Source organism: Notolepis coatsorum, assembly GCF_963971535.1.
Source record: "Notolepis coatsorum genome assembly, chromosome: 16".
In the NCBI taxonomy this organism is placed as follows: domain Eukaryota; kingdom Metazoa; phylum Chordata; class Actinopteri; order Aulopiformes; family Paralepididae; genus Notolepis; species Notolepis coatsorum.
Genome location: NC_140180.1, coordinates 66,777,626 through 66,802,274, shown reverse-complemented (window position 1 = coordinate 66,802,274; position 24,649 = coordinate 66,777,626). Strand labels below are relative to the sequence as shown.

Genomic DNA, 24,649 nt, shown 5'->3' with positions numbered 1-24,649 from the left:
GCCTCCAGGAGAGAAGACGTGAGAGAACCCGACCGGGACCTCCACAGGTTCCCCAGACCCCCCGTACTCGTGACGGTACTGCGGTCCGCCCTGCTCCCAACACAACTGATGGTTCCTTCCCCTCCCGTTCGGTGCCCGGGGAGGAACCCATGCAGCTGGGACGTTCACATCTTAGCCAAGCTGAACGGGAGGCAAGGTTCAGGTCCGGCCTTTGCCTCTACTGCGGTCGGGATGGACACCGTATCTCCAACTGCCCCACCCGGCCAAAAGACCAGGCTCGCCGGGACCCCGGGAGATCCTGGTGAGCCGTTTTTCTTGTTCCCAGAGCCGCGCACCACCTAGCCGTCTGATGAGCGTCACCCTGGCCTGGGCGGACCAACGGGCCACGGTGGAGGCACTCATTGACTCGGGTGCTGACGAGAGTTTCCTAGACTTCGAGTTTGCTACCCGGGCCAACATTCCACTAGAGGACCTCGTGAGGCCATTGGAGGTGTTCGCATTGGACCAACACCGCCTGGCTGACATCACTCAACGCACCTGTCCTGTCCTGCTCACCATTGCTGGTAACCACGTTGAGAGACTCCAGTTTTTTATCACCAGATCCCCTCTTGTCCCAGTAGTCCTGGGCCGGCTCTGGCTCGCGCTGCACGAGCCCCACATGGCCTTGTCCTCCGGTACCATCAGGGGGTGGAGCTCCTCCTGTCATGCCCAGTGTCTTCAGGCGGCGTCCTGTCCCTCGCCCCGGAGATCCGTTTGTGAGCCGCCTCCGGACCTCTCGACCATACCCCCCCGAGTACCACGACCTCGAGGAGGTTTTCAGTAAGTCCAGGGCTCAGGCCCTTCCGCCTCACCGGCCTTACGACTGTGCCATCGACCTCCGCTCAGGGGCTCCCCTTCCCGGCAGCCGCCTCTACAGTCTGACCGTCCCTGAGAAGGCAGCGATGGATCAATATATCTCTGAGTCCTTGGAAGCAGGACTCATTCGGCCTTCCTCCTCCCCTGTGGCGGCCGGTTTCTTCTTTGTTGGGAAGAAGGACGGAGACCTTCGACCCTGCATCGACTATCGCCAGCTCAACGAGATCACCATTAAGAACAAGTACCCTCTTCCTCTCATGAACTCCACCTTCGAGCCTCTCACCCAGGCTACCGTCTTTACCAAGCTGGACCTCCGGAGTGCCTACCATCTGGTCCGTATCCGAGAGGGCGATGAGTGGAAGACCGCCTTCAAGACTCCCAGGGGCCACTACGAGTACCTGGTAATGCCGTTCGGCCTCACCAACGCTCCGGCGGTATTCCAGGCGCTCATGAACGACGTCCTTCGTGACATGCTGGAGGAGTTTGTGGTGGTATACCTAGACGACATCCTCATTTTCTCCAAGACCCTCGAGGAACACATCCAGCATGTCCGCCGTGTTCTGGAGCGCCTCCTCCACAATCGGCTCTTCGTCAAGGCAGAGAAGTGCCGATTCCACTCCGACTCCGTCAATTACCTGGGCTTCATCGTGGAGAGAGGCTTGACCCGAGCTGACCCTCGCAAGATCCGGGCCGTGGAGGAGTGGCCGGAACCCACCTCTTGGAAGGAGTTACAGAGCTTCCTCGGGTTCGCCAACTTCTACCGAAGATTCATCCGGAACTACAGTCAGGTGGCGGAACCACTTACCAGGCTGACCTCTCCCGCCCTGCCGTTCGACTGGTCCCCAGCGGCGTGTGCTGCGTTCCACTCCCTCAAGAAGAGGTTAACTTCCGCCCCGGTCTTGCTCCATCCAGACCCCAAGAGACAGTTCATCGTAGAGGTGGATGCCTCGGATACCGGACTAGGAGCTATCTTATCCCAGCGGTCGGCAACGGACCAGAAGGTACATCCGTGCGCCTTCTACTCGCGTCGTTTCCTCCCTGCCGAGAAGAACTACGACATCGGCAATCGGGAGCTGCTGGCGGTTGTGGCTGCCTTGGAGGAGTGGCGTCATTGGCTAGAGGGGGCCGAGGAGCCATTTACCATTTGGACGGACCACAAGAACCTGACGTACATCCGTGCTTCCAAGCGCCTCAATGGCCGGCAGGCAAGATGGGCCAGCTTCCTCAGTCGGTTCGACTTCTCGCTGACGTTTCGCCCCCTGGTTCCCGCAACACGAAGGCCGACTCCCTGTCCCGGTTACACTCCAAGGGGGCTCCAACCACTGAGGACCCGACTCCCATCCTCCCAGAGGCCAGGGTGGTAGGAGTAGTCATCTTGGGCATCGAGGGGGTGGTAAGGCGTGCCCTACGCTTCCATCGCGCTCCAGGCAATGTACCGGTTCATCGTCTCTTCGTCCCCGACTCAGTCCGGTCCCGGGTCCTCCAGTGGGGCCATACCAGCCGGTTCGCCTGCCACCCAGGCGTTCATCGCACGTTCTCCTTCCTGGCTCGTCGATTCTGGTGGCCCACCATGAGGAACGACGTCAAGGAGTTCGTACTGGCCTGCGCAGTCTGCGCCCGCAGCAAGGCCTCCCACCAGGCACCCTCCGGGCTATTGCAGCCGCTTCCCATTCCGAGCCGCGCTTGGTCCCATGTGGCGTTGGACTTCATCACGGGTCTTCCTTCTTCCCAGGGGAACACGTGCCTACTGACCGTGGTGGATCGGTTCAGCAAGGGGGTTCACCTCGTGGCCCTTCCCAAGCTTCCCTCGGCGGCCGAGACGGCGGACCTCCTGACACGCCACGTGTTTCGCCTCCATGGGTTTCCCCAGGACGTCGTCTCGGACCGGGGGCCCCAGTTCACTTCCCAGGTATGGCAGGCTTTTTGCAAGGGATTGGGGGCAACGGTCAGTCTTTCCTCTGGTTATCATCCCCAGACTAACGGACAAACGGAGAGGATGAACCAGAGCGTGGAGTCTGCTCTTCGGTGTGTGGCTGCCGAGAAACCCGCTTCTTGGAGCCGTTTCCTTCCCTGGGTCGAGTACTCCATCAACTCCATGGTCAGTTCCGCCACCGGCCTCTCACCTTTTGAGGTATCCCTGGGCTACCAACCCCCTCTTTTCCCTGCACAGGAGTCGGAAGTGGCAGTTCCCTCCGTACAGGAGCATCTCGACCGGTGCCGTCGGGTCTGGGAGATCGCCAGGACTGCGCTGCTCCGGTCATCAGAGCGCGCCAGTCGTGGGGCCGACCGGCGCCGGGTCCCTGCGCCGACGTACCACCCTGGGCAGAGGGTGTGGCTGTCCGCAAAGGACCTTCCGCTTCGGTCCTCGGCCAAGAAGCTCAACCCCCGGTTCGTCGGTCCTTTTGAGGTTCTGAAGGTGCTCAGTCCGGCTGCGGTGAGTCTTAAGCGTCCTGCGTCCATGCGCATTCACCCCGTTTTCCATGTATCCCGGGTTAAGCCTGTCTCTCTCAGTCCCCTGATGCCTCCTGCTCCGGACCCGCCTCCTCCCGAGATGGTGGACGGACACCCCCAGTGGCAGGTCCGCCGGTTGATGGGCGTTCGACGGCGGGGTCGGGGGTTCCAGTACCTGGTGGACTGGGAGGGATACGGCCCGGAGGAACGGAGCTGGGTCTCCCGCCAGCTCATCATTCCCCGCCACACGCTCCGCTCCTTTAAGGTACTGTGTTGATTGATGCATTCCCCGCCACACGCTCCGCTCCTTTAAGGTGCTGTGTTGATTCGTGCATTCCCCGCCACACGCTTTTGGAGCAAGTGTCAATTCCAGCGCGCACCTGTCATAGTTTTTGATTAGCGCCCCAGAGGCTTTTTATACTGGGACTTCCCTTCAATCGATGTCGGGTCGTTTTGGAATACAACTGCTTTGCCTGCTTTTTCCCCGTTGCTGTGCCTCGTCTACTTTCCCTCCAGGACTTTCTGTGGAGATCCGCTGATGAGAACCTTGTTCCCCGTTTGGAGCTGCGCCTCGTTTACCCGCTTTACGCGTTTGCGCTTGGGTGAGTTGGAACCAAACCCCTCTGGATTATTCTGTCTGTGTGTGTGACGAACACCGAAGATTATCATTTTTGCTTGCACTGGACTCGGTTGAAGTGTGTGTTTAGAAGAGACACTGAAGATATCATTTCTGTTTGCACTAAACTCAGCTAACTTGTGTGTTGTGATCAGCACTGAAGATTGTCACTGTTCATTGGTTCTGGACACAGCTAAGGAAGGAGGGAACCACACTGCCTTTGTGTTTCGTTGGACTGTTATTGATATCTCTCTCTCTCTCCGTTTTCCACCTCGAGTTAAAGCTGGGAGTATCTGCAGAGCCGCTACAACGTCAAATACCGATTCCCCACCGCTATCACCAGGAGGATCTGCAGAGCCGCAGAGAACTCTGCCGATGGCAGTCTCCCTTGTTGTTTCATAATTGTTACTTTACCCTTTTTTTGACTCTGTAAATAAATACGCCCTAGTATTTGGCTAACTCTTAACTTCCTGTCTGTGCCGTGCGTTTGAGGTCGGTTCAAACCCTAACACAATTAGTCTGTGTATATAAGTGTTGTCTGCCCTGCCTTCCTTGCTGGGTCATTGCTCCTTTGTTCTTGTTGCTCCTGTTTCACTGTCCACAGGCGTGAGTACTTCTCCGAAGCATTGTTATTGCTCCCACTTAGAGGGTAATTGTGACACCGCGGTCGGTGCCGTGCTTGCATTCTTTTGTATTCTAATTGTTACGAAGGATCAGATTAAACCGAATATATATATTTATTAATTGATATATATTGCATAATATTTGTATATCGTTTGATATCCCTTGTGTATTCCTTGTACATATACACGGAATATCCCTTTAACCTAGTACAGACCATAATATTTCGTTCTCTTATTGGACAGCGGTCCCTTAGGCGCCACTGCCATACCCCCAAGGTCTGGTTCAAAGTCACTGCCAAAGACTTGCCTGGACATGAATGGCTCTGCGCAAGGATACGAGACAGGAATAAAGCTGGTACTAGTTTGTTCACCTAACGTATAAATACGGCGCAGGTGAATACAGAAGTTAAGTTACCCAATAAGTTGAAGCCTCACCCACGATACAGCCTCAACCGAGCGCGATCGACTCCAAGCACAGACGCTTAGCGAGCGCGAACATTCTTCCATGGAAAGAGAACGCCTTCAAGCGCAGCAACGGAGTGACGAAGACCGCATACGCCTAGAGATTAGACGCCTCCAGACGGAAGAGAATATGGGAAGAGACCGCGCCGAAGCCCAGCGCGCCGCCGCCGAAGCCCAGCGCGCCGCCGCCGGTGCCCAACGCGAAGCAGAGCGTGACCTCGCTCTCACCAAGCGCGAAGCCGAGCGCGACCGATTACAAGCGCAGATAATGGAGCAGCTGATTACCAGGGTAACCCCCCCTCCCTCCGCACGGGGCTCCAGGGCCTCGTCAAGACAAGGGTCTAGGGCACCATCCCCTACCCGATCAAGCGACCCTGAGCCCGGCCAACAGAGAGAGCCTATACCCCTCTCCGAACCCCTTCCCCGACCGGTCCAAGCGAGACCCAGCAACAGGGAAGAACCGGCCTATGCCGCGGAGAGGCTAGATGGACGATTACAGGATCTAGATGACCTGGCAGAGGAAGAAGAAGAGGGAGAGGAGGAGAGTCAAGCCCAACAGCATCACCGTACTCCACAGGACCAGGAGGTCCAGTACAGCCCAGACTTTACCCCCGCGGCTCTGCGCTACAGACCCCCGACTCAATTCACGTGTGAGCTTGACGCACGACCAGCCCCGAGGAACAGCACCTGGGTACGCGGGCCTTGGTACCCGACAGGTACCAGCCCACCACGACAAGTAAGAGGAGACTCGCCTAGGAGGCCTCTCCTCCAACGCTCACCGATGTGCCAGCCATCCATGGCATCGTACCTTGGCACACCGACGTTCCCGGACTTCACACACGAGAACAGAGCACAGTACACAGAGCTACGAATGTGCTTAGAGACAATGATGTCCGATGTAACTGATGAACCGTACAAGTATGCTATCCTACTCAAGCACCTGAAGGTGCCCAGAGCGCACAATATAGCGCTGGCATATTCCACCTCTACTACCCCATACACCGCGGCTCTAGCAGCCCTCGACCAACGATATGGACGCATATGGGACTACGTAATACAAGAGATAAGGAATATTGACCGTCTACCCCCAGCCACAGACAATCGCTCACTAGATGACCTGTCTATCAAAGTACAATCCCTGGTAGGGATGCTGGGGGCGCAAAAGGAAAAGGGTATGCACGAACTGTACGCAAACTCTAATGTTGAGAGGATTTTAGAGAAGCTTCCGCCCGCCCGACAAGAGCGCTTCAGGCAGCAAAGAGACCACCGTGATCCTAACGGTCCCGAGCCATCCCTCCTAGACCTAGCCAACTTCCTGGCGAGAGAAGTCAACAGCCTACGGTTGGATACGTTCGTGCGGAGCACACCAAGCTCCAGAGAGGGACCTAGGAGAGCAAACGATGGCCGCAGGCTGGTGACCGTCATGCACCAAGCCGAATCAGTACCGAGCAACAAGAACCACAGTACCCCCTCGATGAAAGAGAAGTGGAAGATTGTATGCCCGTACTGCGAAAAGGAACACTGGCTGTCACACTGTGACACGTTCAAGAAGATGACCGCCGACGAGGTGAGTCAATGGATAAAGTCCAACCGACGCTGTTACCGATGTGCGCGCAGTCACACGGCAGCCGAGTGCCGCCTAAAGAAGAGGTGTAGTCGGTGTGACGGAGCCCACTTGGACGTCCTACATGACAGTAACAGAAGAAAGCCTGCACCCTCAAGCAGCACAAAGGCAGGTGTTCTGTACATTGACCCCGCCAGCAGCGGGGGCGCCCGGGTGCTCTTGAAGGTGGTCCGCGTAACATTGAGTTACGAAGATAAGGTCATGGACACCTACGCCGTCCTTGACGACGGGTCAGAGAAGACCCTTCTCCTCGCGTCCGCGGCGGCCCAGCTGGGGCTGCGGGGGAGCGAAGAAACGATGACGATTCGGACAATAAGAAGAGACCTGAAGACGATAAAGGGCGAGAATGTCTCCTTCACTATCGCAGCAAGCGGGCAGCCAGAGAGACGGTATAGGATCACTAACGCTTTCACCAGCCAAGACATAGGCCTGTCGCAGTACACCTACCCCATCGCCAAGCTGATGGATAAATATGTGCACCTGCGTCAACTACCTATACCGCTCAGACGGTGCCACCCCGACCCTGCTGATAGGATCCGACCATGCACACCTCATTGTCCCGATGGACCGGGTCCACACTGGGCCCAGAGGCTGTCCAGCAGCAGTCGAGACCCGCCTAGGATGGACACTACAAGGCCCCCTCTCTAGGTCTCCTAACCGAACAGCAGCCACTAGCTGCCTCCACTCCAGAGTGACAGAAGAAGACACCACCCTCCTACAGCACGTCGAGAGGCTATGGACACTAGAGACAATGCCCTTTAAGAACGAAAAGAAACACATTCGTTCCAAGGAAGACATTTATGCTATAGCCCTCCTCGAGCGGGGGACAAAGAGAGTCAAAGTCAACGGAGTGATGAGATACGCAACTCCACTCCTGAGGCGAGAGGGTATGCCTACCTTCCACGCCCCAAAAGAAGCGACGGAGCGGTATCTATCGAACACAGAGCGGCGCCTAGCCAGAGACCCCGCTCAAGCTACTGTGTACCGCGCTGAGATTGACAAGCTAATCACAGCGGGACACATAAAGAAAATTGACATTAAAGAGGCCGATCAGACGACCGAATCATGGTACGTGCCGCACCACAAAGTCCACCACAACGGCAAGGATCGTATTGTGTTTAACTGCAGCTACCAGATCGGATCACAAAATCTGAATAAAGAGCTCTTGCCCGGCCCAACACTCGGCCCCTCTCTACTAGGCGTGTTGCTACGTTTCCGCCAAGACAAGGTGGCCATCAGCGGCGACATCAAAGGGGTGTTCCTGCAGGTGCGACTAGTGGAGGAGGACAAGCCCCTGCTGCAGTTCTTATGGAGAGAGAGGATCGGGGATGAGCAACCATCCATCTATCAATGGGAAGTCCTCCCTTTCGGAACCACATGCAGCCCATGCTGTGCTACGTTTGCACTGCAAAAACACGTCGCAGAGGACCCAGCAGCTGATGAAGAGGTCTGACAAAGTGTAGGAAATAGTTTCTACGTGGACAACTGTCTGCAAAGCGTCTCGACGCCAGAAGAAGCCGAGGCCCTCCTACTCAAGCTCCGCGCCTCCCTGATCAAAGGCGGCTTTGATCTCCGGCAGTGGGCCAGCAGCGACCCTCAAGTATTGCGCAGCCTCTCCCCAGAGGACAAGGCAGCAAGCAGCGAGACCTGGATGGCGACCATCCCAGGAGAAGCCCAAGAAATGACATTAGGACTAGTCTGGCGCTTCAAAACAGACTCGCTCCATTATAAACACACACCCCTGACCAAGGAGCAGGGAAGGTCGACTTCACTACCGACCACAAGACGGAGTGTATACAGAACACTCGCCAGACAATATGACCCGTTGGGATGTATTCTACCTTACACCACCAGGGCAAAGATGATTGTAAGAGCGTTATGGGACAAGGACCAGGGCTGGGACGACCCCATACCCGAACACCTTGCCTCCACATGGAGAGAGTGGGAGACAGAACTCAGCTCACTCCCAGGTGTAAACATACGCCGCAGCTACTTCCCACCCACAGTGAGGCCGGAGACGTGCCAGATGGACCTGCACGTCTTCAGCGACGCCTCCGAAGTAGCCTACGGTTCGGTGGCCTACTTGCGGGCCCGAGAGGAGGGAGGAGAAATACATACTGCCTTCATCCTGGCTCGCTCAAGAATAGCCCCCCGCAAGCAACAATCTATCCCGCGTCTAGAGCTCTGCGCAGCCCTAGCAGGAGCGCAACTCGCCACGTTAATCCAACGTGAACTCACCATTCCGGTGCAAAGAACAATCCTGTGGTCAGACTCCATGACCGTACTCACATGGATCCAGTCCGATTCGTGTAGATACAAGGTCTTCGTGGGAGTCAGAATCACAGAGATCCAAGATTTAACAGAAGCAGCAAGCTGGAGGTATGTGGACACAAAACACAACCCAGCTGACGTCATCACCCGGGGAATGTCCCTGGATGACCTCACCCATCACAATCTATATAGTGACGGGCCCGAGTTCCTCAAGCTCCCGGAAGAAGAGTGGCCTACACCCACCCCACGGGAGGCGAGTGAAGAGGAGGCAGAGAAGAAGAAATCTATGTTCTGTGGGTTGACACACACACTCGTCCCCACAGATCCCAACATAGACGACTGCCTCACCCTTGAGAGTGCGCAGCTAAAGACATTCCTGTGGCACCACCCAGAAGTTCAGCCCACTACTGACATTACTGCAGCTAACTACGAAGAAGCAGAACTCCTTCTGCTACAGCGAGCCCAGAGAGACTCGTTCCCCGACGAGCTTGACTGTCTACAGGGATCAAAGCCAGTCCCGTCAGACAGCAGACTGCTCCACTTAGCCCCTGAGAGCGACGCCCATAATCTCATCAGAGTGGGTGGCCGTCTGAGGAGAGCCCCAGACTTACCGGATGACGTCAAGTACCCGATAGTCTTAAACAGCCGACACAAGGTCACAGAGCTTATCATAAAGAAATACGACGAGGACGTGCACCACGCCGGGGCAGAGAGAGTCTTCGCGGAGATCAGACGTCGTTATTGGATACTGCAAGGGAGAGAAGCAGTACGGCGCTTCCAGCGGACTTGTCTAGACTGTCGTAAATGGCGAGCACAGCCCAGTATACCCCGGATGGCTGACCTACCCCCCTGTCGCCTCCGACTCGGCGACAAGCCCTTTCACTCCACCGGTATGGACTGTTTCGGCCCGCTGTATGTAAAGAAAGGAAGAGGGACTGAGAAGCGGTGGGGTATTGTATTCAAATGCATGACCACCCGAGCGATACACATAGAACTCCTTCCAACCATGAGCACAGACTCATTCCGGAGATTCACATCGCGGAAAGGGAAACCGTCTATATTATTGTCTGATCACGGGACAAACTTCAAAGGCGGAGAAAGAGAGCTGAGAGAGAGCTTCCAAGCTATGGGCCCAGAACTTAAGACCCACCTCGCTCCCTCTCAGATTGATTTCCAGTTTAATCCCCCGAATGCACCTCACTTCGGTGGAACTTGGGAACGAGAAGTACGTTCAATAAAGACAGCCCTGTACGCCGTGCTTGGGGCCCAGACCGTGGCGGAAGAAGTCCTCACGACAGTCCTCACGGAGATCGAGGGAGTATTGAACTCAAAGCCCCTCGGTTACGTCTCAAGTGATGTAGCAGATGTCGACCCAGTCACCCCCAACACTCTCTTGATGGGGCGGCTGGACCCCGCGCTACCACAGACAGTGTACAGGCCTGAAGAAGCGAACGGCCGAAGAATGTGGAGGTACAGTCAAGTATTGGCTGACAAGTTTTGGAACAGTTTCCTCCTCCACTATCTACCGTCTCTACAGACCCGCCAGAAATGGGTGAAAGAAAGAGACAATTTGACAGAAGGAACAGTCGTCATGATTATCGACCAGTCACTACCCCGAGCTATGTGGCCGGCCGGCCGCGTAAGCAAAGTGATCACTGGTGCCGACGGAAAGGTCAGAGCGGCAGAAGTGCTCGTCCAAGGGCGGACATACACCCGGCCCGTGGCGAGGCTGATAGAGTTGCCAAGGCTCCCCGACACTCTTGATGACGACCATGACCCCCTGACTTTGTGAACTGCCCTACCCTCACAACAGACATTGAGTAGTGGACAGTGCGGTTAATCTGTCTCTGCTTATCTAATTAGGTGGGACTAATTAGGAGGCGGCTGTTACGAAGGATCAGATTAAACCGAATATATATATTTATTAATTGATATATATTGCATAATATTTGTATATCGTTTGATATCCCTTGTGTATTCCTTGTACATATACACGGAATATCCCTTTAACCTAGTACAGACCATAATATTTCGTTCTCTTATTGAACAGCGGTCCCTTAGGCGCCACTGCCATACCCCCAAGGTCTGGTTCAAAGTCACCGCCAAAGACTTGCCTGGACATGAACGGCTCTGCGCAAGGATACGAGACAGGAATAAAGCTGGTACTAGTTTGTTCACCTAACGTATAAATACGGCGCAGGTGAATACAGAAGTTAAGTTACCCAATAAGTTGAAGCCTCACCCACGATACAACGTGCGGTGAAGTATGGCCTGTTTGGCCCCAAATAGAGCATTGAGACCGCGTGCGAATTAATAACTGAAGTATCAGAGTTTAACGCTGTACCGTCGAGTTCGACCTATTCTATTAATTCAGTAATAGTCTATTTATGTATAGTGTATCGTGCGGCTACCGTTCTACAGTGACCAGCATCACCAACGTTTCCTCGTACCAGCTAGTGTGCTTATCCAGGCTGGGCAGCTTACCCTGGCGCCTTCACCCGAGGAGCCCTAGACGAGGACCGTGTGGACATGTACACTGGATAACCTACATTTACATTTACATTTAGTCATTTAGCTGACGCTTTTATCCAAAGCGACTTACAAGTTCTGTACGACAAGCCATCAGGAAGGGCACAACTCTATCAGCTGAGCAACAATGTTCATCAAAGTGTTGAGTGCTACAGTGTAGGTTAGTTTATTAGGACAAGTGCATGACAGTACGGTTAGTTAGGGTTAGATTTTTTTTTTTTTTTTTTTTTTTTTTTTTTTAATTCAGATAATGGTTGAAGAAGTGCGTCTTTAGTCGACGGCGAAAGATTGGACGTGATTCGGCTGTCCTAACTGGGGTGGGTAGTTCATTCCACCATTGTGGGGCAAGGACTGAGAATAGGCGACTTCTCTTTGATGACCCTCCCGGAGCTTGGATAGGAGTAGGTCTGAGGCGGCCAGAAGATGCAGAGCGTAGGGGTCTTGAGGGTGTGTAGTTAGAGACCATTGACCGGAGGTAGGCGGGAGCGGTTCCCTTTGCCGCACGGTATGCTAGGTCGAGGGCCTTGAAGCGGATTCGTGCAGCAATGGGGAGCCAGTGCAGGTCCCTAAGAAGTGGGGTGACATGGGCCGACTTCGGTAGGTTTGAGATCAGGCGGGCCGCTGCGTTCTGAATGAGTTGAAGAGGCTTAGTGGCAGTGGCCGGGAGGCCAGCGAGCAGTGCATTGCAGTAGTCGAGGCGGGAGATGACTGTTGATTGGACGAGGAGTTGGGTGGCTTCTTTTGTCAGGAAGGGGCGTATCCTTCTGACGTTGCTCAGGAGGAATCGGCAGGTTCTGGTCGTCGCTGCGATGTGAGCAGAGAAGTTCAACTGGTCGTCGAGGACAACACCAAGGTTCTTGGCGGTCGGGGACGCAGTCACAGCTGCATTCTCGACTGTGATTGAAAGGTCGGTTAGGGGGGAGGATTTGGCCGGCAGGTGGAGCAATTCTGTTTTGCTTAGGTTCAGTTTGAGGTGGTTGGACGTCATCCAGGCTGAGATGTCGGACAGACAGGCCGAGATCCGCACAGAGACGTGGATATCTGAGGGAGGGAAGGAGAGGAAGAGTTGAGTATCGTCGGCATAACAATGGTAGGAGAAGCCATGAGACGTGATAATGTTACCCAGTGATTTAGTGTAGAGGGAGAAGAGAAGGGGTCCTAAAACCGAGCCCTGGGGGACACCCGTCCGCAGGGGGCGGGTGGCCGACAGGGTCCCTCTCCATGACACTTGGTAGGAGCGGTCATTGAGGTATGATGACAGCCATGTCAGCGCAGAGCCAGCCACTCCCATTCCTGCGAGGGCCGCAAGGAGGATCTGGTGGTTGACTGTGTCGAAGGCTGCAGATAGATCTAGGAGAATCAGGACAGAGGAGAGGCCTTTCGCTTTTGCTAAGTGAAGTGCCTCTGTGACCGCAATGAGGGCTGTCTCTGTGGAGTGACCAGTCCTGAAGCCTGACTGATTAGGGTCTAGGAGGTCATTCTGTAAGAGATAAGTAGTAAGTTGGTTGGATACAGCACGTTCAAGTGTTTTAGAAAGGAAGGAGAGAAGAGAGACAGGACGGTAGTTGCCTATGACAGTAGGGTTCAGGGTTGGTTTTTTTATGAGCGGCGTGACTCTGGCTTGTTTTAGGGAGGTGGGGACCACCCCCGAGTTGAGTGAGGAGTTGATGGTTGCAGTTAGGAATGGGAGGATGTCTGGTGCTATGGTCTGGAGGAGTGGGGAGGGTAGCTGGTCCAGCTGGCAAGTAGTCGGACGGTTTGACGTTACCAGTGTCAGGGTCTCTGCTTCTGTAATGGGAGAGAAAGATGACAGAGTGAAGGATGAGGTTCTCGATTCAGCATTTGGAATGGGTGGGGGTTGGGAGAAGGAGCTGCGGATGTTCTCCACTTTTTCCTCAAAGAAGATCGCAAAGTCTTCGGCAGAGAAAGATGAGGGAGGGGGGGGTGGGGGGGGAGTGAGGAGGGAGGACATGGTAGCATGCAGTTTGCGAAGATTCTTGGCAGAGGCCTCGATCCTATGGTGGAAGAAAGAAGCTTTGGCATTAGTGATGGTTTTGGAGAATGTTAACAAGAGGTTGTGATATGTGTCGATGTCAGCAGTGAGGCGTGACTTTCTATACTTCCTTTCAGCTGCTCTCAGGACCTGTCTTTGTTCTCTCACTGGATCTGTCAGCCAGGAGGCGACGACTACATAGCCCTTTTCGCCTGGATTATATTTGCTTTGGTCCTGTAATTGATGGAGCGGAGAATCGTCTACACCCACAATTGTGTGGGATTTACCCTGTGAGGAGCAACGTCGAGCCCGCCTCTCAGAAGCCTGAGGCTGGCTAGCTTTCTTCCATGCGGAGCTGCATGCCGGAGAACAGCTGTTATTCGTCTGCGGATCAAGAGATTATTGCACCGTCTCCTGTACTTGGAGTCTCCCTATTCTTCGTTGACCCAGACTCTGCTACCGACAAATCCTCTCCCCTTGCTGGCCTACAACCGGAGGGACCCTACCAGTATCTCCCGCTGCCTTACTAGTGTACCATAGATATAATTCCTAAGATACAGGTGGTATTCATTATCTCCTGCGTAATATGATAATGGACTTACGTTATTGATTTGCTCACGCACATTCTTTCGCCTTATAAGCGCAACCCTACGTAAAGTATTGTTATATACTATCATTGCTGCTAATAAATATTATTATAACCCAGTTTTGTGTGGAACCGTGTCATTGTGGGAAGTGTTCATCTGATATACCTGTGTACTGTATGGCCAGTAGTAATGTACATAAGACAGTAGTGGTTTAATGATACCATACTTATATAATACAGTCAGGGAATTGTACCCCTCAGTTACACTAATTATTATCCAAAGTGTATTCTCATGTAGAGATTTACAGAGAGACTGAGTTGTCTCGCCCGTCTTACCTAGGTTAATTAGTGTGTGTGCTTATCTAGTTTTTGGAGACTACGGTCTCCCATTTCTTTTCCCCATTTCAAAGTGTTTCTTTTCGTATTATGATCCGTGTGTCACAATAAAATCCATGTTATTGTGAAAGAGCAACCAACGCATTCCGCCTCCTGTCTATCCTCTGCCCGTCTGCGTTTGAGTTCTACATCCTATAATCCCACCATGCTGTCCAAATGTACCCACTCTAACACAATGTACTGGATTTGGATGTAGAACTGAAACCAAGAAGATTGTACTGCTTGTAAAAACTGTTGCCCTTTTTTTCACATCTCCCCTTGGGCTAAGCAATTTAATGTGTCATTACAATTTATGTTAGCCTCATAGCATAATTGCCTAAGTCATTTTTCAAGACTTTCGGAAAAGAAGAAAAAACGAATTTAGTGAGTTAGGCAGAAAGGGATTTGTAACATAACAAGGTTCTGATTGGCTGAGGACACAGCCACTAAGCCAGGCTGGTGCAGCAGTGTGAGGAGAGTAGAGTTAGGCAGACATATCAATTTGGCCAAAAAATTACTTAGGCAATTATGCTATGAGGCTATGTTTGCTTCTTTTAATGGGGAGGACATGTCCTGGGCCGGATTCGAACCCAGGATGTTGCGATTACGCTACAATCGTATAGGGTGCGCCACCGGGGCACCCCCTAGCCTAGCTGTTTTAAGCTAGGCTAATGGTCCGTATCCACTTCCATTAATTTGTGCTAAGCTAGGCTAGCTTGCAGCCGGATAGCTTTCTACTGAACACACAGAGAGGAAATTGGTATCTATCTTCTTGTCTGACTCTGGAGAAGACGGTAAGCACATTTCCCATAATGTTGGCGTGTTGCTTAAATAAACAAGAAAACGCTGTGTGTGTGTGTGTGTGTGTGTGTGTGTGTGTGTGTGTGTGTGTGTGTGTGTGTGTGTGTGTGTTAGGGCTGACCCCTATTAGTCGATTAGTCGACTAATCGGTCGAAAGGAGCCGTAGTCGACTAGCCAACCTCTTAGTCGAATACAATTTTTTTTTTTTTTATTATAATTTTTTTAATTTACATTTTTTTTATCATTCTTTCCAAAAGAAAAGAGGCCTAGAAGCGTGGCTAACGCTAATGGCACGCATACCAGAGGCTAACTGCCTACGAAAACAGGCACAGAGGCACTGAAAGAGGATTTCACCCATCTAATGAACACACTAGACAAATATCAAGATGTATCCATCAGTGGACCAATTGCATGCTTTTGCAGAGGACAAGAAGCCTTCAGTCGACTCCTTCAGACATTAAGCACCCCCACAGCCCAATAGTCGACTAACGGCAAATTTTGGCCAATCCTAGTCGACCATCCAAATCCTTAGTCGGGGACAGCCCTAGTGTGTGTGTGTGTGTGCGTGTGTGTGTGTGTGTCTACTGCTGGCCACTGACCAATTCCACGACTGTGTGGACTTTAGAGGAACTGAGCCATGTTATGTAATGTTAAGCCTATACTGTATGTTCTGTTATAAATCCATAAAAAGACACAGTTATCCCCTATAGGGTTGACTAGGGTGTTGCACTGCCACAAATAATGAAACAGGAAGCCTTTTAAAAAGGGACACATCACCTACAAAATGTTGTTACTTGAATAAAATAAAAACGTTCAAGGTCATTGAAGGAACCCAAACACCTCTGCCTCGACCAGAAAGCGTGTGGGAAGTAACTTCTAGTACACAACTTGGAGACAGTAATTAGGAGGTTTGGTTTTAGTTTTTCCCCCCGTCTGAAGAACCTTTTCTTTTTTTCGTGTCATTGTGGGTCATGCTCAGTGTAGTTTGTCACAACCTTTATCTGAAGAGTGGAGTGGACAAACACCAACTATCATATTAAAGAATATATATCTACAGACCAATTTGTCATAAAACTGAAAGGTTTTGCCATTTTGGGGAGAAATTATGAATTCTCTCCTAGTTTGACCTAACTTCTAGCTTGTCGGGCTACAGTAGGTGGTGAAGTGTTGAAAACAGATTTTCTTTTTACTAGTAACCCTGGGGGGATATTGGGTTTGGGTGTCTCGCATTCTTCAGCGCCCACGTTGTCTCACAAGAGAGGTATCCATGCGATAATTATGTCTTCTAATCAGGGAACAAACTTAACTTTTTGATTTTAAAAACTACCAGCCAGGCAGAATAGCTTTTTAGTATATCGCCATGTGTTATTATTACTATAATACTCTCGTATGCTATTTTCAATTAATATCATAAACAACATAAGGAATATTAGCATAATTTTGAGTGGACTGAAGGAATGAGTCAGTGTTAATAGTTTTAAATGCAAATAATTTATTGAAACATAGAAGTGGGGTCGGGACACATCATATTATGTTATGATGAATTGAAAATGGAGGACCCTGATGTAAACAAGACAAGTCTTTCTCTGGTCTGCATCCCCTTAACAATTGTATGTATTGAGCTGTACTGTACTGTACCCATTCTGCAATCTGTTAATAAACTTTTCAATCAATCAATCAATCAATCACACACACTGTTTCAACTCACCACCCCCGCATCATATTGTAGTCTAGTCTGTCTTCAAACTTCCACTCCTCTCGAAACTTTTTTATATTTGAATATCAACATTATCTGTCCATCCTCAGTAATCCTCAGTTTACTATAATATACTCCTGACTGACTTCATCGTCTTTCCAAACGCACGCACCCCCCCCCCCCCATTTCCCTTTCCTCAGTACACACTGTTCTCTATGGCTCTGCTCTGCCTCTGATAACGTAACGTTCATTTCGGGCGATGTGGGCATAAAGGAATGGCGACGGTGCAAAGCATGTTAGATGCACTTGACCCGTTGTGAGAAAAAAGTTGAAGTCTGTTGAAGTCCGAACATTTAAATTTCTCCGGTCATAATGTCCGGTGAAAATAATTCCCTCTAAGCACAATTTGATTATTTGAATTGTATTAAAATACGCTAAAATTAAATAGCCTATGCGATGAACGAAACAATCATTACATTTGTTTCATCGTTGCTTCACCAAGTAGGTCTAATAATGACAACGATGTTGTCAGCGGGAGCTTTGTGCTGGATTTTGCGAGAAGCATCCAGCTGCAGAGCCACAGAACCCACCAGCGGTGCCCGCACGGTGCAGTACTCTAATTCAGCCATTGGCAATTCAGCTGTTGGGTGGGGGGCGCTGCTGAGCGGTCCCCAGACCGGAGCTGAAAACACTGCTGCTCTGTGGCTCTGCAGCTGCATGCTTCTCGCAAAATCCAGCACCAAGCTCCCGCTGATGCAGTGGATTTTGTTAGCCGCCAGGTGGCGGGCAGATCTTAATTTCTAGTCGCCAAACATTAAATCTACAAGCCATTGGCGAATGGCGTGTGCTTATTTTGTTCCCTGCTTCTAATGAAGTCTTCCACACAAAGCTCTAATGACTCATTACATGAGCTGAACCAATTTCATACTAGTCACTTTGAAGCGACTGACCAATCGCAGCTCACCATGTTGTAGTGGTTGTCGGCGCTCCAGAGGTACGGGCAGCTGCCAGTGCAAAAGTTGGCCTTATAGCCTTTTGGCTCGTGGATCCATTTCCAGTTTAGGTCACGTCGGAAGTCAATGTAGAGCGACCGCAGGCAGCAGCCCTGGTCCGAGTTTCTGAGACAGAGCAAGTAAAAAAGTAAAATAAATTATAATAAAACATATAGTAAACACAAGTAAAAAGAAAAACAGTAAATAAGAGTAAAACATTTATAATAATAAATATTTCTTTTTTTAAACTTAATTTTTTTTATTAACATTTATAGACAAACAACACATACACAATACCTACAATGACTTCAACAACACAGCAGTACATCCACATGGGCCCCTTGAATTCGGCCGCGCTCAGCCTACTAGACCTCCATGAGAGGGACCTCCCCTCCCGCCATCTACCCCCAGAAACAGGGCTCCCCACATCTCAGGGCCGTCCCCACTCGGGGCCGAGCACTTAGCAACATGGGTACCTTGAATTTGATTGGGCCAGGCCCAGCAGAGGTTCGAGGGGTGGCACTCCCCCCCACCGAGCCAAGCCAGCTACCTCCCATGTCACCAAGCACCCCCACGGATCAGAGCAGCGTTCGTTGCAAAATGTGTCGAAGACCGGTGCTAACCAAAACGGGTAACACGACAAACATGTTCCATCACCTGAAACAGTATCACCCGTTAGAGTACACTGAATGCAAACAAACGTACCTAACAACCTAGGTACGATGACGCACACTAGCCTTGCTGCTCTTTCCCTATTGCCTGCCTTGTCCTAACCTTTGTTCTCCCTGTGCCCAGGACCACCCACCTGGACGTCCCTGTGCTGCACGAGGAGTGCACCTGCTCGCACCTATTGTACATTCCTGTACATTTCATACCTGTCTGCTTGGTGCCTATATTAAAACCAACCTAAAATGCTCCATTCTCTCTCTTCCTGTGTTCTGCTATTGGGCTCCGCCACTGCTGCCCTAACACTAACATGCTTCTATTAGAGATCAAACATGCTTCTATTAGAGATCAAACATGCTTCTATTAGAGATCTAACATGATTATATTAGAGATCTAACATGATTATATTAGATAGATCTAACATGATTATGGGCGGCTACGTGGCGTAGTGGGCAAGGCGCTCGCCACGAATGCGGAGACGCTGGGCTCGCCTGTTCGAGCCCAGCGCTCCACATTGCTTTCAGTTTAGCTGGTCGTTCATACTAATACACATTGGCCGTATTAGGGGGTGGGAAACTGATGGGTGGGGATCGGGCGTTGTGGACAGCGACTCCTACAGGTCGGTTCGTGCGCCTGCGCAGTAGAATCAGGAAGTGTCGGGGGCAGCGTGAGCCTCCCACGCGTTACTCCTCGCCACTGAGAGATCGAGCTGCGCAGGTGAAAAGATGCGACTGCTGTTACCTCAAGTACCGGAGGGGACTTGTGCTATGTACTGTATGACTTAGTCCACATTGCAGCCGGCTTGTGGGAGGCAAGAAACAGCGTTCGTGACAGGGGAGGGTTGAATTGGATGATACGAAATTGGGATGGGAGAAAATATAGAAAATGGGAGAAAAAGCGGATAAAAAAAAAAAAAGAAATCTAACATGATTATAGTTTCAAGTTTCTTTAATAGTTGTCATACAGAAGTACAGAATACTTTTATACAAAATGCTTCTTACTGTTACGCTCCAGAGACTGTGCTAGACAAGATAAGTATGAAATAAAATAGTATAGCATGTAAAATAGAAGTAAAAATAGAGGTCACAGTGTTCAGTATAGACATATGTACAATGTTCGATGCAGAATAGAAGTAACTGAGTTACCATACAATATACAATATACTATGCAATGTACTAATATACAATACTATATAGTGCAAAGCAGAAATGGGATGAGGTACAATTTAGGTACAATTTACAGTAAGGTGTACGAGTTGTAGTGCAAATCCTTTACCAATAAATATAAAGTGTATTTAGGTGATCTAAAGTGTGGAGAGTGGGTGCTGCAGTGTGTTGTTTGTTTAAAGTGAGTGTGTGCGTGTGGGTGTGTGTGCTGTGTGCATTTGATGGTTGTTGCATAGTGTTTATTGTTCGTTGAGCAGCCTGATGGCCTGGGGATAGAAGCTTCTTCTGAGTCTTTCTGTGCTCGCCTTAAGACTCCGGTATCGCTTGCCTGACCGCAGCAGTTCAAAGAGGCAGTTGTTCGGGTGGCTGGAGTCCTTGATGATTCTCTTAGCCTTACCCCTGCACCGCTTGTTGTAAATGTTCTGGAGGGTGGGAAGCCCCCCTCCAATTGTGCGTTCGGCTGAACGGGCCACTCTCTGTAGTCTGCTACGGTCTTGTGCAGTGCTATTCCCAAACCAGGAGGTGATGTTGCCAGTCATGGTTGCTCTCTATTGTACATGAGTAGAAGTTCTTAAGGATCTTCTGACTGACTTGGAACTTCCTTAGGCGCCTGAGGAAGTAGAGGCGTTGTCGTGCCTTCTTCACAACACTGTCAATGTGTGTGGTCCATGTCAAGTCCTCGGATATGTGGGCTCCGAGGTACTTGAAACTGTTCACTCTCTCAACCGGTGCCCCGTCGATGCTGAGGGGGCTGTAGTCCTTGAACCCCGACCTCCTGAAGTCCACAATCATCTCTTTTGTTTTGCTGACGTTCAGGGAGAGGCAGTTCTCCTGACACCACTGTTACAGATTCTCTACCTCTTCCAGGTAGGCCCTCTCGTCGTTGGCAGAGATCAGGCCCACCACTACTGTGTCATCAGCAAATTTGATGATTGTGTTGTTGTTCCGCTGTATTAGATAGATAGATAGATAGATAGATAGATAGATAGATAGATAGATAGATAGATAGATAGATAGATAGATAGATAGATAGATAGATAGATAGATAGATAATAATAATAATAATAATAATAATAATAATAATAATAATAATAATAATAATAATAATAATAATAATAATAATAATAATAATAATAATAATAATAATAACTTTATTTGTATAGCACTTTTCATACAGAGGTTGCAGTTCAAAGTGCTTCACAACAGTAAAAAATACAGGCATAAGCGAGCATAAAAAGATAGACAGGTAGAATCACAGTGTTTCACATTAGGATCTAGCATCCCAATAGGCTCTCCGCTTACAGTTTTCAGTAACACAAATAGTAAAAATAGTTTAAAATGATTCAGTTTAAAAATAGTAAAATAAAAATAAAATAAAATAAAATAAAAATTTTAAAATAGAACGGACATAAAAAATACAGGCATGAGCGAGCATAGCAAGATATGGCAAGTGACAACAATGCATAAAGTTTACAGACAATCCATGCTGATTGATCTGCCATAAGCAAGTGAAAGTTTACAGACAATCCATGCTGATTGATCTGCCATAAGCAAGTGAAGATTACAGTCTGTTCTAACAAACCAAACTGCCATGTATTAAAGTTTACAGACAATCCATGCTGATTGATCTGCCATAAGCATAAGATTACAGTCTGTTCTAACAAACCAAACTGCCATGTATTAAAGTTTACAGACAATCCATGCTGATTGATCTGCCATAAGCTACAGCCAGGACACAGTTAACCTGGTTCTACTAACAGCCAGGACACAGTTAACCTGGTTCTACTACAGCCAGGACACAGTTAACCTGGTTCTACAACAGCCAGGACACAGTTAACCTGGTTCTACTACAGCCAGGACACAGTTAACCTGGTTCTACAATGCTACAGCCAGGACACAGTTAACCTGGTTCTACTAACAGCCAGGACACAGTTAACCTGGTTCTACTACAGCCAGGACACAGTTAACCTGGTTCTACTAACAGCAGTAATTAAAAAGTGCACTAACCGACGGACATAAAGGCATGAGCGAGCATAGCAAATAATAAGAATAGTTTAAAATGATTCAGTTTAAAAATAGTCATCAGTAAGAAGTAAAAAGTGCAATAACCGACACATGAATTTGATAGGCAGTGTAAAAGAGTAGGCAGGGTAAGAATAAATACAAGTTGTGTCAGGATATCCCTGATGTTTCCTCTTGCCACTAGGTGGTAGCAGATATCTATCAGTGAAATGCCTGAGCAAAGAGATAGGTTTTAAGCTGTCTTTTAAAGATGTCTAGCGAGTTGGCTTCCCTGATGTTTTGGGGTAGTTTGTTCCATAGTTTTGGGGCATAGTTGATAAAGGCTGCATTACCGATCCTCTTTTGACTGCTTCTGGGAGCCTCTAGTAGTCCAGCAGCTGATGATCGCAGTGTTCTTGCTGGTGTGTAATTTATTAGAGTGTTGGCGATGTAGCTAGGTCCCTGTCCATTTAGAGCTTTGTATGTAAGGAGAAGGACCTTAAAGTCAATTCTAAATGTTACAGGAAGCCAGTGTAAAGCGGCTAAGACTGGACTAATGTGCTCTCTCCTTTTGGTTCTAGTTAGCAGTCGGGCTGCAGAGTTTTGGATTAGCTGAAGCCTCTCTGTGGTTTTCTTAGGGAGACCTGTGAAAAGTGCATTACAGTAGTCTAATCAGCTAGATATGAATGCATGAATTAGCTTCTCAGCATCGTTCTGATTAATAAATGGTCGTACTTTTGCTATATTTCTGAGATGGAAGAACGATGTTTTCGTCACTTTGCTAATATGAGAATTGAAGTTCAGTTCTGAATCTATGACAACCCCAAGACTAGTGACCTCAGATTTGATCCAAGGGGTTAGTCCCCCCAGGTTCTTTATTAATGTTTCTTTTTTAGTTTTGGAGCCGATAATTAGAATTTCAGTTTTGTTCTCGTTTAGTTTCAGGAAGTTCTTACTCATCCATTTATTTATTGCCAGTAAGCAGTCTGTAATGGAGCTAATCGCTGTATCATTTGGTTCAGCAGATATGTACAGTTGTGTATCATCCGCATAGCTATGGAAATCTACATTATGTTCTCTGATGATATCACCCAGCGGTAACATGTAAAGGGAAAAGAGTAAAGGACCTAAGCAACTCCCTTAGATAGATAGATAGATAGATAGATAGATAGATAGATAGATAGATAGATAGATAGATAGATAGATAGATAGATAGATAGATAGATAGATAGATAGATAGATAGATAGATAGATAGATCTAACATTGCTTGTTGAAGGCAGAGGTTCTGTGTAGGATTGTTAGTAACTGTCTAACTGCATATATATCTGTTTACACTAGTAACTATCTAACTGCATATATAACTGTTGCCACTAGAGGGCGCTCTAGGCGGAGACACTCAGGAACACCACCAGGTGGCGAGTATAAATAGGGGTGTCTCCTCCCACTTCTTCCTCTTTCCCCCAGTCTCTCAGTGAGAGAAGACCTGTAGTGTTATTGCTCTGTCATGTGAATAATAAACCACGCCAGTTAAGGCTCAAGATAGAAACCATGCCTCTTGACCACATTATTGTCGCCCTATAGCCGAATTCTGTTAACAGGTTATGGGCCCAGATAACGCCGGGGCGAAATAATAAGGGTACTGTAGCAAGCTTAGCTAAAGTATAGGCTAGGTTAGTGCCGGGAGCACCGCGCGGCAAGACGCTAGGCCAACAAGAGCTAAAGCTAAGCCTACCACCAACGAAGAGGATGGAAAACAAGGGAAGGGGCAAATGGCCCTCATTCAATGGAAAAGCAGAGGACTATGAGCTCTGGGAAGAGCGCATGCTATGTTGCATGCACGGTGCGGGGCTGAAGGAGACGATCCTGGCAGCCCCCACGGGAGAACTGACGGCGGAAGAGCAAGCCCTGGACGACCAGCATAACGCAGACGCGTACTGTGAGTTAGCGCCGCTGCTCGACGACACCAGCCTGGGGCTGATATTCCACGACACTAAAGACCGAGGCCGAGAAAGCCTGGAGGTGTTGAAAGAGCATTACATTGGGCGAGGAAGACCCAGAGTCGTGGCCCTCTACAGAGCACTAACGTCCCTGAGGAAGGGGCCCACCGAGACTGTGACCGAATACGTCAATAGAGCGGAGCAGATCACGACGCCATTGAGGAGTGCCGGAGAAGCACCAATCGATGGGCTAATGATGGCGATGATTATGAGAGGACTACCGGAGCTGTACAAACCGTTCACACTCCTGGTAACACACGGTTCAACGGACATGACGTTGGGACAGTTCAAGGCTAAGTTAAGGAACTTCGAGGGCTCAGAAGATACCCACCCAGCCGCCGCGGAGGCAGGAGAGAGGGTGCTAAAGGCCCGAGCAACGGCAAGGGAGAGAACCAGGACCACGACGGAACTGGCGTGTTGGCGATGCGGAGAGAAAGGCCATCGGAGAAGCGACTGCACAAAGACTGTCTGGTGTAGCTTCTGCAAATCCACGGGGGGAAACAGACAGAGCGTGCATGAAGAAACACGACCAGAGCGCGCGATACGCGCATGGGCAAGACGGCGGTCATGGACGAGACGGCGGCCACGAACAAAATGACGGCTCCGGACAAGATGGTGGCTGCGGACAAGACGGCGGCTACGGACAAGATAACGGCTGTGGACGAGATGACTGCAGCGGACACGATGGCAGCGACGGTCGACGTGAGACGGATCGAGACGACACCCGGAGAATAACGGGACAAGAAGACTATGCTTTCGGGGCGCGGACGGCGTGCATCGCCGGGCCGGCACAGCTGCAGCGGGCCCAGAGGAAGGGACTGATCGTTGTCCCATGTCATCTACGACAGGAGTCGGTTCAAGAACATTGACAACACTTTCCACCCGGAGAGGCTCAGCATGAAGCGGGCAGACGGGAAGTGCACCTACGGGTTGGCGCAAGAGAG

The 24,649-nt window shown here is 50.0% G+C and overlaps 1 protein-coding gene across 1 annotated transcript in view; it reads right to left on the bottom strand.

Moving 5' to 3' along the window:
- Positions 1 to 24,649, bottom strand: part of tgfb5 (transforming growth factor, beta 5) — a 77,577-nt gene that overhangs the window by 6,082 nt on the left and 46,846 nt on the right. Inside the window, exon 6 of the mRNA XM_084332387.1 lies at positions 17,847 to 18,000. Within this exon, the coding sequence (XP_084188513.1) occupies positions 17,847 to 18,000 (154 nt within the window). The remainder of the gene's footprint in view (positions 1 to 17,846; positions 18,001 to 24,649) is intronic.